We start from the raw sequence: 20,160 nt of genomic DNA on the forward strand, positions 1-20,160 counted from the left end.
TTGACTTAAATAATAAAAATAACAATTCCCTCTCAACAAAAGAAGTGCCTAGGTGTAAAAATAGCCAAAATAACATGTTACACAAAGAAAAATAAATGTTCTAATTACTTAATAAAAACTCCACCGGAATCTCGATAGATGTTGTCACAGCACTGCATCAGGTAATGTAAATTTCCTAAAATAACCCTTCAGTCCACCTGTTTGTCTTAATGTTGTGGACATGACCCTGATTACTACTAATTTTCTTAATGCCATTAATCCCATTTAAAATAACACACACACACACACACACACACACACACACACACACACACACACACACACACACACAAACTTACTTTCACAGTCCCTCGAGGCTCATCAACTGACCCTCTGAAGCTATTTCTGTCTACAATCACAGTGTGTGCGTACTGTAAGATATTTTATGCACAGTTGTGTGCATGTGTGTAACTGCGCCGTTAGCGAATGCTGGAAATAGACACAGTGGTAATGAGAGGTTCAGGGGATTGATCAGAGCTATGGAAAAACTAATACAAACACACCCACAGTGGGCACTCGCCGTCTCGATGGAGTGACAAATCTTTCGTGGTCTGACTGCAGCAAATGGAGGAGCTCTGTCAACACGGCAGTGCACAACCCACGCTCACATAAGCACAAACACACATTCAAACACACTCTCACACAAAGCTTGACGTCTGAGTCAGAGGCTCTTTAAAGAGCAATATGCCATCTATTCACACTAGGACCTTTCTTTGACCTTGACCTTTTGCGTGTATTTGTGTATTTTATATATATTCACACATGCATGCACACATACACACTCACACACACACACATAGAAAGCTTTAATGGTCAAATTATGAACAGGTACCACAGAACACACTCTGACTCTGTGCAGAGCTGACGGGTGAGTGTTGAGTGCTAAAAACTGAATGTGTGATTGAGGTTGTGTGTGTGCGTTTGTGTGTGTATTCCTCAGAGACCAGAAGTACTTAATGTATTTTAAAAGTTTTTAGAGAGTGTGTTTAAGCTGGGTCTATGTATACTGAGCAAGCTGCAGATGGATGGACAGATACTGACATGTTAATGGCCACCTGTGTGTGTGTGCGTGAGTGAGAGACTGTGTACCAGCTGCGGTGTGTCCTGCAGCAGAGGAAGCAGTGTGGCCTCCAGGATGCTGGTCTGATCGGGGGTCAGGCCCTGCCACAGGGACAGCAGGAGCACGAGAAGGTGTGTGGCACTCCGCAGACGAACAAACGCCTCTTCCAGCAGTGCCCGGTTCTCCTCTGCAGCCTCTGCCAGTGCCATTACCTGGAGGAGACAGGAGCTGGTAAATCTCTCCTAATCATCACAAGAATCACCATTGCATATAGAGGTGATGATAATGCATTCATACATCAACAGTTTGCATTGCTATATTTACCACAGCGAGATTACACAGCATTCTGAATCACATAAATGCGACAATGGTATTTTTAAACCCATATGGAAAAGATATATATAAATCTTATAAAGTTTGTATCTGTCTTGTGTGAAACTTGTATGAAAAGCATACAAGAGTGAAACATATAAGATCCCTTGAAAAATTATATAATGAAACTTGTATGTTTTGGATACTTACTAAAACAATATATGAAAGTAATGAGAAAGTGGCCACTTTCATGAGTAAATCATATAAGTTTTTACTATTTCTCTTCCATATGGGAAAGTAAAGGCAATACAATTTCAACATTTTGCATTTAAGGAGCTGTGACTTCACCTCTGATCTTGATCCAGTTTGTTTTATAAAAAACTTGAATACTTGTCAAAAATTATAAACATGCTTCAAAGTCAGCCAAGAAAAATATAAATCTGCTGGCTACCCAACTTGACCTCTGGTTCCAGTCATTTTGAATTTTGGTGACTGAAAATGAATGACTGAAAATGGTTCCAGTCATTTTGAATTTTGTGTATTTTCTTCTGAGTCATCTCCAAAATTATTATATTTTCTTAATATGACACAAAAGCCAGATTTCCCCCTTTACTTTCTTGCTGGACCAAATGACGAATCATCCCTAAAAGCCTTGCTGGGTCACTTTCTCTAAAACACACCCATTTATCCCCCATTTATCAGCGGCAAAACCTGTGTAAACAGTTTTATGAGCATCGAGTCTGCAGCTTCTTCATTACTCTCACTGTGTGTTAGCCTGAATTCACCCTGAACCACTTCATCTTTGTGTATTATTTTTATAACGGGGGTCACAATTCCCTGCTGCAATATTAAGATCTCACAGTTCCCTTTTGGCCTTTAAAATCTGAAATTAAATTTTAAAATAATGTGTAGAGATGACATGTGTGGCAAGATTTTTGATGGACTACCAGTTACAACGCAAGTCAAACACACTGCTTTGTCAGAGATGAAAGAGACAGTCAAATCATTTGTCCTTCCTTTCTTGTCTAGTTTTAGCTAACCCGGTATATTTACAATGAAGCTAGAGCCTAAATCCACATTCTATCTTAAGGCCACTAGAGGGCGACAGCTGTAGTTGCAAAAAGACGTCTGGTCCAGTAGAAGTTTATGGGAAAACAGCTTTCTGTTATTTCCTGTTTAAACATGTTCTTGCTCAGTCTATGGGCTCAGTCTCTTATTTTGGGACATAATGAATAAAAAATGAACTCTGTTTCGTAAATCTTGATCATACCGTGTTTCAAAAAAGAGGATTATCTCATGTGTGAGGCTACATGACAAGCAACCTGTCAATGACAAGTTATCAGCCAACGGGTGTGTCCCTCCTCATCACATCCAGGTTTTTGCAACCAAGTTCGCAATGGTAAAAACGCTCGAAGGTGTCACAGTAGGTATGTGGATCTGGGTCCAATTCTAGTTCCCTTGAATGGTTAAGACTCTTGACCCATAAGACCCATATAAACATTAGTTTAGTAGTAGTCAGTTAAGCTACACTGGAAGTGATTCACAGCATTGTGGTGACCAGAAATTATAGGAAGTGACTGACATTTCGCAACTTCAAGATACTACAGGTGAATTAACCGCTGGGAACAGAAAGATTTCAACAGATTTCAACATTTCTCAACTTCCAAGACAGCAACTGAAGAAACTAACTTAACCTGGGAATGAAGAATAGCACTGGCTGATATATGACCTGTTAGTAGATATATGTATATTCATTACATAACTAACCAGCTCTCAGCTTAAAGGTAATGCGTAATATGCAAATCACACCATTTTACCACTTTAGGACTCATATCAATTGGAAGATATTGCATTCAATATCCTTATTATAACACCCACTTAAAGTTCCCACCTGTATGCTCGATATGTTTTTAAAAATCATTGCTTTGACAATAACATCTTAAATGCACTACTTACAGGACAGTTCTGCAACAATTCTGTAAATTAATTAAACGTTACCAGTGGAAATCTTCCTTTTAGGATTTTTTTCTAATATTTCTTCAACTTCTTAAAAATTCTTTCCTTTACCAATATATTCTTCAACAGGAGGAAATAAACCCCAGTCCATTATTTCCATGCCCTTCAGCCTATGTGCTTTATGGCTCTTTCCTGCAGACTACTGGATTTAGTTTTTTTTTCTCTGAACAAACTGCACTGCTGTTCTTCTGTTAGAGCACTGGAAATCCCATTTAGTTTATTACGGATTTGCTTCTTTCTCAAGTTTAAAAATAAACTAAACTAAAAAGACGAAACACAGCAGAATTCAGATAAATTGTTCTCTCTATGTAGAGACTGCTTGCTCTGATGACTTGCCCATACACTCGGTTGGCAGTATTTTCGAAGGCATGTTTTCTTAAGAATTGTAGGAATCAAAAACATAGACGGGGAGCAAAGAGGAATGAAATACTTGCTTTGCAATGAAGATGAGGTTAAACAGCACAAAAGTGAGGGTTAAGCTCTTCTAACGTTTACTCAAGTACGCAGCTCAGCAGTAGAAGGCAGAAAGAGAGAGAATACATATATGAGGTGTGGTAGGACCAGGTGAACTCTGACCTTCAGTGAGGGGTCAGTCCCTTCATCCCTGTATCATTGCAATAACAGAGGAGTGGAGATGAGTAGAGAACAAGCGATGAAAGAGCAAGACGGATGAATAAGAAGACAACAAGAAAGGGCAAGCCGGATGAAGACAAGGAGGGAAATGAGAGAAGCAGGAGGAGGAGGAGAGAGATGAACGGACAGAGAGAGAAAAAGAAGAGGTGAAAGCAGATCTGGGACTAATGGAAGAGTGTGTATTCAGATAAATGAGTGATCTGCAGGCCTGAGTGCCAACGTACGCCAGGAGTTTGTTTGACAAATGGATTCAGCGCTTGCCATTTGATACTGCGAAAACAGAGATGGAAGACTCAGAAATGAAGTGTGTGTGTGTGTGTGTGTGTGTGTGTGTGTGTGTGTGTGTGAGAGGGAGAGAGAGAGAGAGACAGAGTCAGTGAGTGAGAGAGTGAGTGTATATCTGTGTGCATGCTAGGGTAAAGCACCAATTGCTTAAGTAAGCCATTTTGATTTGCGTAATACTAAACTACAAACATGAGTACATGGGAACGAGAGCCTCCTCTAAGACTTGCACACTAAGTGTAAACAGTCAGAGTTAAAGTCTTAATTCACTTCCTTTCATTTGGTGGTAAACTTAAAAGGACTCAAGCACTCATTCAAGGCTGAGGTCATCTGTGGGTGCCGTGTCATTCACAACTCTCAAGTTAGACACACATGCACACACATGCATACACATTCTTGCCAAATGATTAACTATTTCTCATCACTGTCTTGCCAGTCTAACCCAGTCTAACCTTCATGAGTACACAAAGACATAAGCTTGGCTTAAGTCTTTTAAAGAAGTGTGACCGAATGTAAATTATTTCTGACTCACTTGCTCTCTTCATTTTTTCCCCTCTCTTCTGCCCTTGCATCTTGTACAACCATATGGTAAAAAGCTGTAAAATTCTGCACACTTATTGGAAACATAAAATAATATACGTTTAAAAACACTCACAAGCTATAACTCCAAGTACATGAACTCTTTATACTCTAATGCAAAATTTCTGCCATGCACCACACAGACACACACACTGACTACCTTCATCCTTCTCAAGATCCAAACAAAACCCCATCCACCTTCCCCTCGAGATCTCTGAAAATGTGCATGTGTGCACGTCTGTGTGTGCGTATTGATAAAAGGCTCCAGGTTCGGTGAAGGGCTTCATTGTTGGCAGTGGGTCGACTCCACACACACACTCTGATTGATGCCAGCTGAGAGAATACAAAGACACATTTAGCCTAAACACCCCCCCCCACACACACACACACACACAGAACAGAGATATAAAAACATGCAAATGTGAACACACATCCATTTACACACAGACATGTACAGAATATATACACAAATGTTAAAAACAAATAACCAATACAAATCAGCTTCCAGGAAGCCTGGACAGAAAAGGTGCTTAAAAAAATTATAAACTTGGACATCAACACCATCTCCCTCTCACAGCTAGTTAGTTGTACGTCAGCAGCTGAACTACTGGTGACCTTAAACAACCTGCAGTTGAAGCTGCTGGGGTTACGACCTCCCGAGGTGTCTGCAATAAAGTCTGGAGTCTATTTGAAACACATAAAGGGACATTCTGCTGCATCTTATGCACTTAAACCTGGTTTACATCTCAGTGACAAGGCACAAGTTTGTGACAGCGTCATGGCCCTTTAACCTAGACGGTCAAAAAAAAAAAAAAGTCAGAGGGAAAGACTGAAAGTCTATGAAAGATGTTATTAAAGAAAAATTCCCTCTATTAGAATTTCTTCCATCCATTCACTTGTTCAGATGCAAACACAGAGTACAAAGCTTCCAATACAAGCCAACATTTTACATTACTCTGGGGATTGCAAACCACACACAGACACATACACAAACAGTCATGTTTATCTATTCACGCACAAATGCACAAAGATATGCACACACATGTACTAAGAAAAGTACCTAAGAAAAGTACAGAAAAACACAAACAGAAATTAGCAATACCCTTATCTACCAAATCTATGGAAATGCAGTATTTAGAGCACACAGTATATATCCATATACATATAAACACACACACACACACACACACACACACACAGACACATAAAAAACAAAAAACAAAATGTAACCGTGTCTTAAATTTAAGCTGGGATGCAACAAACATTTAAAAAGTTAGAGTTAAGAATTAGCTGCCCAGGATTCACATTTGGCTGCCATGCTGTTCAAAGGAAAGAAGAGAGAAGAAAAAGCTTCAGAATGAATTCTGTGCTTAACTAATGAAGTTTATTCTCAGTACATAAACCAACCTAGCACCCTTAAAATCATGTATATATGATGAGCAAGATATAGCTAATGTCATGTTCCTTTGAATTAACATGATGTGAAAATAGTTACAGTGATCATTCCAGTGCGCAGCGTTTAGTTCAAAGAAAGCAGCATTTTGAACTTTTTAAAATAGACAGGGCCAACTTATCTCTCAGAATAACCAACATGGCCAATAACTTAAAATAAATATGCCCCATGAAGCAGAAAGAAAACACAGGAAACGCCACTAATGTAATTTCATTTCCTTGTGTTAATGCAGTTATATGACTTATAAAGTGAAAAATAAAAACTATAAAAACAAAAAAACTGACTCTAAAGTCACCATCATAATATTAACTAAGACAATGCACAACAGCCCTGTCACAGTTCAAAGTGGCGCTTGAGCATGTGCCGGACTTGTTCAGTATTCTCCTGAGCAACAGGTACCAGTACTCAGAAAGAAAACTTCACATCAGTGCTGATAAAGGGGTACAAGAAGTCAAAATCATATGCAAAGACACTGCTGTGTTTTTAAGCTTCCTCCACATGTGTCATCTTATGAAGCTGTTGAAGCATCGCTCTCTCTGAGCTCCTGCACCAATATATCACTGAAATGGTGGTAAAAACTGGCACGATTGTACACTTGTGTATTCAGGACAGCCATGGCCACACATCTAATGCCAGCATGACAACAAGGCATGAAATCATGGCAAAGACACCAACTGTGATGTCACTTTTAGTGCACGCCTTTGTTTGTTAGGGTGGTAGAGCAAGCATAAACTCAGTGAAGATGTCAAACAAGCCACTGGAACGTCAAGAATCACAGTATTTATCCTGTAACCCAATTAACATTCCCATCTTCTGACATATGCAATAATGAAATTGCACACCATCATCATTTCTAACCTGTGTAACTGCTAGAGTAACTCAGACATATTTCTTTGCCCCACGTTTAATATACGGGGATCGGGTCAGTCACTCACTAGTAACATTAACAGTACTTTTCTTTTCAAAAGCACTATTATACATGCTGTTAAATATTAACAGATATGATGTCAAACATAAACTAGTCAAACTATGTCCTTTAAAAAACTGGTGGAAAAGTGCTACCCAGTCCATGACCTTCCACCGTGCAGCGCTGCAGTTGATAATTTGGTGTAGAATTTGTTCCTGTTTGACTTTCAACGGCTACAGTATAACTCAACGCCAAGTTTGGACAATTTTACAACACAAAGCGCAAAAGCACTTGTGTAGCAGCTCAGATATCAAGTGGTGAAGTCTGTGAAAGGCTCCGCAGCAAATGTCGAGCCAAATACAAAAAAAAAATGCATTTCTGTCAAACATCGCTGAACGTTAGTAAAAGTCAACATGGCGGCAAGTGGAAAAATAAAATAAAGGTATCTGCTGCCAGAGTTTTATCCTTACATAAAGTGAAACAGACAAGAAATAAAGCTCAGAGTGTTTTTGTGTGTGTGTTCCTGTGTGAGCGTATCCTCCACAGAGTCGACAGATTAGATGTTTCCTGCTCAGTAAGCCGCAGCAAACAGCATGGATGAACTCCAAGCCACAGACACACACATGCACACACAGTCCAATATGAAAACACATATGCATACATACAACTTAAAGATAGGTGCACCTACAAATACACAATTGACTTTGTGCACACAGTGCTGCACTATCTGTGCAAGTGGAAAATAACAGCAGTCCGTTTGGAAGAAAGCAACGTGGCAGAACACATCGCTCTCAGCCCGGGGTATTATGGGACGATCCATCAAGGAAAAGAGAGACAAGCTGGGTGAGAGTGAAACACAGACAGGGACAGGAGCAAAACAATGTTTTACAGGACAGGAAAGCAAAGGAGATGTAAAGGAGATGGGTTACAGTATGAGTATAAAGAAAGAAATGAAGAACGAAGTTGAAAAAGTTCACACTAAGGTCAAATGAATGTGTTACAGGTGGTTGTGTGTGCACGTGCATGCGTTTCCGTGTCTTAATTAAAGAGCAAATTAGAATCTCAGTTTAACGACGGCTGGAAATACAGAGCCCATTTCCTCACGCAGGACGACTAATAGACATACTCACAAATGGATACAATTACATAGACAGGCACAAGCCCCTGAAATCATCTTAAACACACACACACATACACAGTATCACTTACACAAACACTCACGATCGCACAGACTTCCATTAACATCCGTTCTGCTCACGATCAAATGTGCTTTCACTAACACAAGACCACATTTCCTCAGTACTGAAAGAACAGTAACGGATTCACCGTTTCACTTATGTGTGTCGAGTGGTGAGGCCCAAATATCTAAATATGTGTCTCATTAGAGTTCCTTTGTGCTGTTGCAGAGCGTGATGTTGGCTGCCAAACACCTGCAGACACGCACACAAATACAGTGCAGGGGTGTACAAAGACCTTCAGGGAGTTAACCTAAACAGTGCAGTGTCAGACACTAGCTTATGATATCATACTACACAAACATAAAGAGGTACCAAAAATTGATGTCTTCAGTCCATCACCAAAAAACATATTCTGCTTTTCACTTTGGTCTTTATCTCCTTAATCATCATAGTCAGCTCAGGAAAATGATAGCGCTCATTGTGACTATTAAACGTACACTTTGAGTTACTTTGGCTTGGTTACCGAGCATCATTTAGCAGTGTTTGTCATGTTTGCAGCGCAGTGTTTGATCCTCTGCAGGTCAAACTGTCTGAGGGAAAAACTCATTATATGAGGATTGCAACCAACCAGTTTGACCACCAAAATGTTGAAGTGAAAAAAAGAAACCTGGGCAATAATGATTTCTTTAAAAAAGCAGATTGAGCTAAAATGAAAGGGTCAGACAGTTAGATGGTATGTTGGGAGGTAGACATGCCGAGGACGGTGGAGACAGAGCAATCTGGTGGATGAGTGACAGAGTGATCAGCATCTCTTCTACCAGTGTCTGATAGACAGATAGCCAGACAGACAGACAGTAACCACTATTGTCTGTGGTCAAAACAAGCACACACACACACACCGTGTTGATAACACTGTCTGTCTACACTCCCACTGATAAGACAAGAGGAGAGAGCAAGAGAGTGTAATAGACAGAAGGGGATGAGAGAGATGAGGGAAGAAAAAACTTGGAGGCCACAAAGAAATTGAATAAAATACAGAGAATAAAAGGTAGGGTGAAAAAAAGATTGTTTACTCAAGTCTGAATGGAGTACCGATTGAGGAAAGATGTAGAGGATAAAGTGATAGGATCTGGCAACCAAACCTCGATCCAACCTCTCATGGTTTATCATCTGCTGGGAAAAGACTTGGAGCATATCCACCAGATAAGCATGAACTCCAGGCTTCCACATCCTCTTCTTTTGTTTGTCTGTATATCTATGCTTAATTTTATATCTACTCAGGTAAATTAGCTTTAGTAATCATGCACAAAATGTCTCACAACTAATCACAATTAATTTTACTGCATTTTAGTGTGCAGGTCATTGAGCCTATCATCTTAAAACAATAATTTGTTAGTATATATACAGACAACATGCCATTATCGGCTGGAGGAAACCATCCGTCCAACTATCCGTCTTTTAGCACTGATCCAAGTCCTGGTCGCAGGAGCAACAGTCTACATAGACCTGCCTGAACATCCAAAGCCACTACCAGCTCTCCTGAGGGGATACTGAGGAGCTTCCATGAGTTATAGTCTTTCAAGATGAACCCATAGATTGTTTCAGGAAAGCTCTTTTCTGAGAAGAAAAAAACATCACAGATTTGTTTTTCTTTTTTTGTTACCACAGATCAACAGATCAATAAATAACAAACAACCCCAAGAGATGGATACAGTGTCATTATGACTAATGACACTAAACCACTCCATTTGTCAGTTTCCCACTTCATATTTCACCGAACTGTGAACAGGTGCCCCGAGATACTATAACTCCGCCATTTGAAGCAACTAGGCAACTAGTCATACCTGGAGGAGGCAGTCCACCCCTTTTTAGATAAGAACTGTGGCCTCAGTCTTAGAGGTGCTAATCCTCATTGTAGATGCTGCACTCTCAGCTCCAAACCACTGCAGTGTGAGCTGGAGGTCAGCATTACCGGTGTTAATCTGGATAACTCCTGGACTGATCAAAAAGTGCAAGAAGTACATTCTTGCAGCCCAACAAGGGCTTCTGAATTGCTTCTGATAGCAGTGTGGCAAGGGACTAAACTGAGGAGTGGTGAATGTATAACTGCCAATAGTGTTTTCACAGACATTACGGACACTGCTGTTACTATGAATACTGGATTTTCTGGACAGACCTCAAGTAAGGCAAGCAAATCATTATTGCAATACTATGCAGGTAGGACATGCCTCTTAAGTGCCACTGAAATATTTTTCAAGGAAATTGTTTTAAAATGTAAAACGATATCCAGTTTTATAGAAAAATAAGTAAACTGCATATGTGAGAAGATGTAAGTAAACAATTATATTTTTTATATACCTGATAAAAAGATTCATTTTGTCTAAAACAATTAAATCAACTGTTTTGGGAAATTTAGAAAAGAAAATTGGGCAGTTTGAGGAAAAACAGATATAGGGCAAAAATGCCTTATAATTATTAACTAATTAGCTAAAGAAATTCAATAACATTCTGAAAATTACTTGATCAGTGACGATAAGCGATGTAGATCTAGAGGCTGATACCCAATCCACTGTTTCACTTTCTTTGATACAATCTAGATGACTGTAAACAATAACTAAATACCTCTAATGTAAAAAAAAAAATACAAGACATGTTAATGTTTATGTGGTTTCTTTGGTTAAACAAAAAAGTAAAAGTCTACTTTTTTGACCTCCTGCCCAATCAAGGCTGTCAGAGATGCTTTAACAGGCCGTCGTTCAGCGGTATGACTGCTCTAACCCTGTGCAGTGATTTATGAGGCTGTCCCACTCCGACAAAGAGTCAGCTGAACTCTTGTGTTTTTTCTGGGCTGGTGAGACTGAGAGAGAGGCCTTCTGCTTTTCTTTGACACGTGTGTTCACACGGTCATGAACAAAGAGCTTTATTCTCCACTGATAAGTTGTGGGTGGGAGAGCTGCACTCCCTCCCTCACTCCACTCATTCTTACTTATGGATGAATATGTCTGTCTTTCTGTAGTCAGAAAATGTCCTAAATATGGGTAGATCAGTTTACAGAAATGAACACAAATCCTTAAGAACAACATAACTTCAAAACATACAAAAGCAGGATACATAGCTGCAAATATGCAAATACAAAAATTTTGCAATCACACATGCAAATTCAGACTTAAGGTGTCTACTGCTTAAATGCATTAAGGCATTTGGCTTTTATACACTGGCAAAAAAATAAATTGTATAATTAAATCCAAACTAACTCTGCTTCCCTGTGAAACACACACACAGATACTGAGGTCAATAGCTGCTACAGTGTGCTGGGTGGTCCTTAGGGGCCAGAGGCCCTGGATAGAACAGGGGACTAAATTGCAGAGTGTGACCCACCGCAGTGACACCCAACCTAGGATTAACACCCAGGCCTAGCCCCAGACTGCCAGTAGCCCCAGGCTGTGATACCTGACCTTGACAGGTTCAGAAGTGACCTCCAACACCCACACACATTCGCTTGCTGGTTGACTCAAGGCCCACCCACTGCTGACATAATGAGCGGGTTTGGTCCGTCCAGCTGGATGGAGGAGGGAGTGGGTTCTGTGTGAAGGCTGGACTGATGATTTTGGCTACCATTAGACGGCTTATCTTGCTTCCAAAAAATGTCTAGATTGTGTCTACACATAAATTTGAGACAGATCTTCGGTCACACCTGCAGCACATTAAGTCACAAATGTGTCGAAAGAGCAGCAGTAAATAACTTTAATAATTTTCAAAACTCGAATCATAGAAAATATCAAAATCAGAAAGGATTTGACAATGTGTTATAATAATATAATTGGAATATTAATATAATAATTATTTTTTCAAGTGAAAGTTCACCCCTAAATTAAAAACAACAACAGTATTTTTTTACAATGTCTCTTTGTAGAAAGTGTAATACATGTACTCAAAAATGACCCACCAACCTTGTCACGAGCTTTTTTAGTAGGAGCTATGCCCAACAGCTATATTACTCTGCAGAAGAAAATATCCCTCATGCGACAGGAGATGTACTGAAAATGCCACAGTTAAACGTGCCCAGAGACACGTTGGCAACTATCTGGAGAGGTTGCAAGAAAAAATATGTATTTCCTGGGTAGTTAGCTCTATGCAACTAGTGGTTGCTGGCGGCTGAAAATTAAAACTGATCACACATTTTTATTTTTATTTTTATGCACCAAAAATCTCTCCTTTGGTAGCTAGCAGACTGCAACAGTTGCCTGGAGCTTGCATGGAAGATACCTACTTTTCTGCATACACTTGCCAGCTATTGTCTGAGTGGTAGTGAAAACTGTGAAAGTGCTGTGAATGTTTTGGTGAGATACAACTTTTACTCTGGTTTTACTACCCCTTCCATGCCAGCGTGACTGAGTTGTAAGCAATCAGGAAAGGAAATATTTCAAAACACGCCCTATAACAGCCGGGATAGGCTCCATTTTTTTGTGTTCGACTGAAACCCAAAGGTCTTAAGCAACACGAGTTGTTGTGATACTTACCAAACAAAAGTGTTAATGTCAAATGAGAAGAAGGTTTTAAAATAATAAGCATCAATGTGTTTTAAATAACATCTGAGTATACTGTAAATGACTTTAACTAGAAAGTCAACAAAAGGGCAACTACCTGAGAGGCGTTTTATTTATGTTTTCATGCAAACTGTAAATCAAAAGCCATAACACTAAGACCTTACAAAAATACATATGAACATTTTCATGACAAACTGAGTCTCTTTCTAACTAATGAAAAGCATATGTATGATATAAAATGTTCTTACTTGACACACACACCAAAAAAAACATGCCATAAAGGCGTTAAAGTTTGAAAACACATCTTGCTATATTCGTGAAATAATCTCTGAGGATTTATCAAATTTCACAACCTTCTGCCTGGAATAAACTCTTGTTAGATCTAATATATCAAACTTGTAAATGTTTGATCAGTTCACTTATGCACAATATCTACAACACTTTTTTTCACTTGCGTTTCCCAACATTTCCAAATGTGCCTTTAAGAAAACAACTGATATTGTTTCATCCAGACTGCATCAGCAGTACTAACAGTAGAGAGTTGAGAAAAAGCTGGATTCAATCATTAACTAAACAATGGTTCATGTTTTTATATCACAGAAAATGTGTCTGTAATGAAAGCACACTGGAAAAGCTGGAAACATCTGGATGTGACATCACATTGTCTGAATGAGGAGGTCAGCCCAGGTGAAAGAAAGGGAGAAAGTGGAGACGGAGGGCGTAGAACTAACGCACACATGAATATAATACACACACTGACAGCCACACACACCTAATAAAGAGGGCAGACACAGCTGTTTGGGAGTGTGGTTGAAGTCAGAGTTCAAACAGATATACTGAGACACTCGTGCCCTAAAGCAAGGTACTTAAAACAATTCACACTGAAGCACGCATGCACATATATGGTCCCCACACGATATTCAGACATTTTCCCGAAGAGACCTGCATGCACACATGCAACGCACGCTGTTAGCGAGATTGTATTAATAGCATGTGATGTGACTTAACTCAAGGGCCCATTTCACCAAAACAGCTGCAAATGCAGTGCGTGTGTGTGTGCGTGTGTGCGTATGTGTGGCTTTAAACCTTCCTCAAAAGCCAAAAAATATATGAACTCTACCAGCCCGACTGAGAGTTCAATGGTGCAAGAAAACACAGGCCTCACACACATTTTCTCACAGTCTGACTCTCAGCTGCTCAAAAGTAAAATCAAATATTTACTATGCACTACAACAAAATTCTTTAATTCAAATGTGTTAAAAAAGACCAAAGAGCACAAAACTCTGCAGCAAAACGAGACATTTAAGTTGTGTTTGGTGAAATCTATTGAGTCTCACTGACACAGACCATTCTGTTTCCTTTCAAAGCTCCATTAATCATCTTTTACATAACTGAGAAGTTCTTCCAAGACACCATAATAAATGATGATGTCCACTTTCAAGGTGGGTGGTTATGCAAGACCTCTACTTAATTTTTAACAAATCCACTGGATTATGAAATGTGACAAAATAGTTAAAAGTCACCAAAAAAGGGGCGCACCAAGATAATCTAATCTTTTTGTTCCTCTGGTTTCCTTTACATTTTCCTCTCATAATACAAATCTTAAGCAATCCTAATCAATTAACAAAACTGTAGGTGATTTCATTTCTGTCAGTCCAATAATTTTAAGTTTAAATTAGACTGGGCAAATAGAGAAACTAAACTGAAGTCTTAAAACTGAAATATTTGAAGTCCATAAATAAGGAGTACTATTCCAGTTTGTCATCCGTTTGTTGTTTAAAAATCAGCATTCTCAGTGTTACACGAGTGTAGGGGACACAAAGCATGCGCGACACGTACATCTTTGAAGGCCAGAGCACTGCTATGACTGCTATTCAAATGATATATATAAAATTTTTGGAAGGACTGTGTTTGCTTCAGCAAGACAATGCCAAACCACATTTGCACATAATTCAACTGCATGGCTCCATAGTAAAAAAGACTGGATGTTAAACTGGGCTCCTTGCAGAGCAGCCCTGTCATCCAATAAAAGCACGTGTAACATGAAAGGAAAAATACAGCAAAAGAGGAATATAATTAAGAACAACACATAAAGAAATCTGAAACATTTGACTTTTTTGTTTCCTAATTTTTCATTTGTTGTTTTTCTGTTTTGTTTGTTTGTTTGTTTAAACTTTTAGTTTTTAATTTTAAGTGAAAAGTAAGCCCTGTTTCCCAGCAGCCATCTACTGTACACCTACTGTACTACTGTTTTTATCCAGACCTTAAAACAACCATCTATAGCTCCATTAAGCACCAGTTTTCCAAATGTCATCAATTTAGGTTGAGTCACAACATAACAGCTGAAACACCTAAAGCTGCCATCATGAGTTGAATTCCCCCTGCCCTTTAACTTAAACTATATTGTGAAAATGTATAAAGCGTTGTAAATATAAATTAGTTAACAAATATTTTAAGCTATAAGTTTCAAGCTTTTCTTCAAATGGATACTACTTTCTGAAGTCAAAGCTTTTAATGTCCAACTATAATTGTCTAAGCTGCAATTACAAAATGAACATGAAGAAACCACATGACAACTTACTACTGGACTTCAATAATTTGTAGTTTAGATTTATTTTAACACACTTAGAGGAACACAGAAACACACAGGATGAAGATAACTCCTGTCCTGTCTGATCATAAAAATATCTTCAAGTTATTTTCAGACTTTTCTCTTCATATGTGCTGTATGTTGCCAATGTGTATGTGGTCTGTGGTGTGGTGTGTGAGCATGTGTGTGTGTGTGGAGGGGGACAGTGTTTAGTCTGAAGCCATATTTAGTCTCTCTGGTCCTAAGAGGAGCCCTATAATCACACAAAACCTTTCTCTCTACTCATTACACACACACATACAATACAGGCACACACATGCATACACACACAGTGGCCTGTCATTAACAGTTCACACTAACCTCCCAGGCTGCACATGTGCACACGCATACGGCACACAAACACGCGTCAGGTTGTTTGCATGAATGCGGACGTACTTACACACGAGTATTGATGCGCAACCACATTTGTAAACATGAACATGTGCATCAAGTTTGAAAGCCCATGTGCACGTGATCTCTCACACACAAAAACACACATGCAGAACCAGATGTGTGTCCAGCTGTGTGTCCAGCAGGCGTTCTGCTGCATGATCGTATTCAGTCTGGATGATCTGTCATCGATATTTTAACTTGACTTTAAATTCAATATGACACACAGACGGGATATTTTGCTGATCAAGAATGAAAAGCTAAACAATCAGCTAAACAGCTGACTGATACATTCCCAATCCCAGCGTCACACTGCATATAAGTCACACATGTTCAGAGAAGGTCTCGACGAAGAGCAATCATTTTAATACGACAAAAAAGCTGATCTGAGATGAGCATGCTTGTGCTTCAATAGTGAAAAATCCTGGCCTTGTTGCTGAGACATTAAAGATGCTACTCCTTTGGTGGGTTGCTAGTCAACAGTTGGTAAATATCCTTGACAGGTCTCTGTGCCTGCTGTCCAACTGCCACTTTAACAAAGCTGTTTATTAAATTTCTTCGATGTAGTAAAAAAAGGGAAGTAAAACTTTCATTATAAAAAAATGTAAAGCATTATAAGTAATAATGTTAATTAAAATATTTTACTACAGTTGTTTCACAATGAGAAGGGAGTGGCAATTCTCATACTTTACATGAGCCATGTTGTAATTAACTTCAGCAAAAATTATGTCAAATGACAAGAGATATATGATTTAGTTCAAATGAATTAAAGCAGCAGAGCTATGTTCCCACTTAAGAAAAAAAAAACTTCTGTGATGATTGATATTATATAGAGGAAAATAGATGTAATGTGGAAATTATATATAATGCAACATAATATCAAGAAATGTATATACTTATTTGTACAACATGCATGTTGTTAACTTAACACACCCTGAACCACAGTGAGTGCAGCAGGCTTTTTTCCTTCAGATATTTAACATTCTTTGCAAAACACATAATTCAATTCCAAACTATTTACATAATCCCGAATCTTGTGGTTGACATGTCATACTTGTGCTGGAAGCAGAATACAAAAGGATGTCCTTTTGGGGCTGTTTGAGTTTCTTGTTATGGCAGTGAAGTATAAACTGACCCCAAAAACCCCTTTTGATGAGTGTCAGTTACCAGACTAAAAAAAAATTATGTCAAATTAAATGTAATTTTCTCAAGCTTGTTATAATACCACAGGAACATACCAAATATGTAGCACTGCTCTGTTTAAACACGTAGATACATTCATTATCATTGCTGTATGTATGATTTGAATGGACAGTTTGCATTTGTCTGAGTGGCTTATGGGAATTGTGGGACAAATATTTGCAATAATTTCAAGTTTGCGTCATTTTCCCCGGACTCTCTATGATGGGAATGATCTAAGTGATTACGCTTGCTAGTTACTCATTCAATACCTCAGAGACCGTGGATGTAAAACATTTAAAAAAAATTAAAAAGACAATCTTAGGCACAATCCACACAAATTGGTTTAGAATCAGCCAGTCAACTGCAGATGTGTTTTTTAGGTTTTTGAATCCACAGCTTTGAAGGTTCAGTAAAGCTGATTTTTTTGCCAATTGAAAACTGAAAATGCCTAGCTTGGAGGGCTTATGAGCACTTGGCCAGCACAGTATTTGGAAATGCCAAATTTTTGTGCATTGTAAGTGGAAAATGATTTCACAGGTGCAAAGTGTTTTTTGTTTTTGTAAGAATACTGACTGTAAATCATTCAAATGTTAGGTCACTATAAAGCTGTGAAATCTGATGTTAGTTGTATATAATAATATTGTTTAGTGTTATACATTAATATGTTGATATTATTCAGTCTAAATCAATCATTTAATACATGAACACAGAGTTAATCTCTCTTTAACAGCTACAAGTCACTATTTTTCTCTTCTACTTTAACACAATGTGCAAATATTACACTAAAAATCCACATAATCTTAACATATATTTATATTATATGTAATATGTAACTTGACAGTCAATAGTATAGCAGTATTTATATATATTTGTAATTTAAAATAGAATTGTAAAGCTGCAGTTCTTTCTTTAGTTTTTGTTGTAACTCTGTTGTTAACTTTTTTTAATGACTAAATCTTAATTTGTTTCCAAGGTTATGAAGAATATAATATTTAATAACAAAATATACTAATTATGTCAGTTCATACGTGCATATTCCTTTACACAAACTTAGTAACACAACATGTTCATACAGCGTCCCCTGGTCCAACACTGAACCACACACTTGATGCAGTCCAGACCAGAGAGACCTGAGAAGCCAACAAACACACACACACACAGCGCCAGGTCTGAGGTGATGGTTTTGGTTGTGGTCCCAGTGAAAACGACACTAATTTGGGGCTAAAGAGCTGTGGCAAGCTGCATCAAAATTCCAAAATCCTACAACTGTGAAAGACAAAAGCTCACTGAACGCTAACAAAGTTAATGCAGAGCAAATGAGATCAGCGTTAATGCAACAGTGATACTAGCAGTGATAACACAGTCCACGTTTGCTTTAATTGTTAATCCAATCAAACGCACTTGTAGCTTTGTAATGTGAGCTCCACACCACTCCAACCATGGACACGCAACACACTTCCATAATTATAAAAGTCCACACACACTCACATTTGCACAAAATGCACAAACTCCAAAAACCACACTAAATAATTTGCAACTAAAAACACACTCTTGGCATTGCTGTGTATATACCTGAGTGAGTGTGAGTGTGTGTGTGTGTGTGTGTGTGTGTGTGTGTGTGTGTGTGTGTGTGTGTGTGTGTGTGTGTGTGTGTGCTGCCCCCACCATGTCTGTTTGCTTTTCTCTCAATGGCTTCCTTTGAAGGAGGCAAGGGAGGGGGGGGGGAAGGTGGAAAAGTGAGTGAGGGAGCGAGACAGAGACGAAAAAAATGAGGAGAACTCTGGGAATTCACTGCAACAAGATAAATATCCTCAGCTTGGCGTCACACGGCCGCCACACTCTCTTTTACTACACACACATACACACACACACACGCTGATTACAGAGTAAATATGTGTAATCTTATAAATCAGCCATTGTTTGGGAGGCGGAAGAAACAAACGCACATACACAACATGCAGACACAGACATGTTGACTTTGGAGAAAGTGAACTTGTGAGGTGATCAGTCAAGTAAGGTCACACACACGTGTTTTAATGGCATAAAGAATAGAATGTACAGACATTTCTTCTATTTATTGCCACCAGTTTGCTACTTCAATGGTTAATGGATCAAGTCATTAGTAAAGGAGCCTCTGGTGTTACTTATTCTTTCTGCATCATTCTACACAAAGCAAAAAAAAAAAAAGAAAAACATGGCAATCCAAGTTTTACAAACCTATTGTTGTCTTTAACTGTCCAGCTAACTGTAAACCAAAGTCAGGATAAATTATAGGAGCACATAACAGCACGCTTCAGAAAGCAAAGTGGTAATTGCATGTCCGAGCTTATAGTTTTAGTGTGCAATACTCTCAAGGACTGATAAAGCATGATCCCATTATAGTTTTTTCTCTCCCTCTCACATTCGGTTCTATTAGAGGTAGAGTCACTCGCTGATCACCGATACAGCTGTTTTACGAACGCAAATGCAGGTTTTCTAGCATTTTTCATGACACGAAAATGCCTAGTACAACATTACACTGCCAAACCACAAAATGCAGCACTGATTTCATACACTCTTTAGTTTGACTGCTCTACACAATGGTTTTCATAACCATATTATCACCTCCTTTTTCAAGACTGAGCATGGAGAAGTTCTATTTAACAGAACAGAAATATGAACATCTCTTCCACCAAGTAATGAAATAGTGTCAGAAGATCAACAACTATCAGTTGTTACTAGGACACACGTATTTTGGTTTATCTGACCGTCTCTACTGACCCTTCATTTGCTAGCACAAGGCAACTGTTCTGCATGGTGTAGCTTGCCAATGAAATTCATCTTTTTATTCATCAGCTTTTGCAGTCTTTATAAAGTAATCAGCAATATTCAAATTGTATTGTAATAAAAATGTATCAGCAACATTAAAAACAAAAGCAACCTATAACATCTAGTGAGTCAAGAGTCAAAATAA

General features: G+C 38.6%; 1 protein-coding gene across 4 annotated transcripts in view; it reads right to left on the minus strand.

Annotated features, from left to right (window-relative positions):
* Nucleotides 1-20,160, minus strand: part of bbs9 (Bardet-Biedl syndrome 9) — a 180,554-nt gene that overhangs the window by 86,018 nt on the left and 74,376 nt on the right. For all 4 annotated transcript variants that reach the window (XM_084944024.1, XM_084944021.1, XM_084944022.1 and 1 more), the window contains one exon: nt 1,129-1,311. In XM_084944024.1, coding sequence (XP_084800150.1) covers nt 1,129-1,311 — 183 coding nt within the window. The remainder of the gene's footprint in view (nt 1-1,128; nt 1,312-20,160) is intronic.

Source organism: Perissodus microlepis, chromosome 11 (assembly GCF_051167445.1).
Source record: "Perissodus microlepis isolate ML-2025 ecotype Zambia chromosome 11, ASM5116744v1, whole genome shotgun sequence".
NCBI lineage: Eukaryota > Metazoa > Chordata > Actinopteri > Cichliformes > Cichlidae > Perissodus > Perissodus microlepis.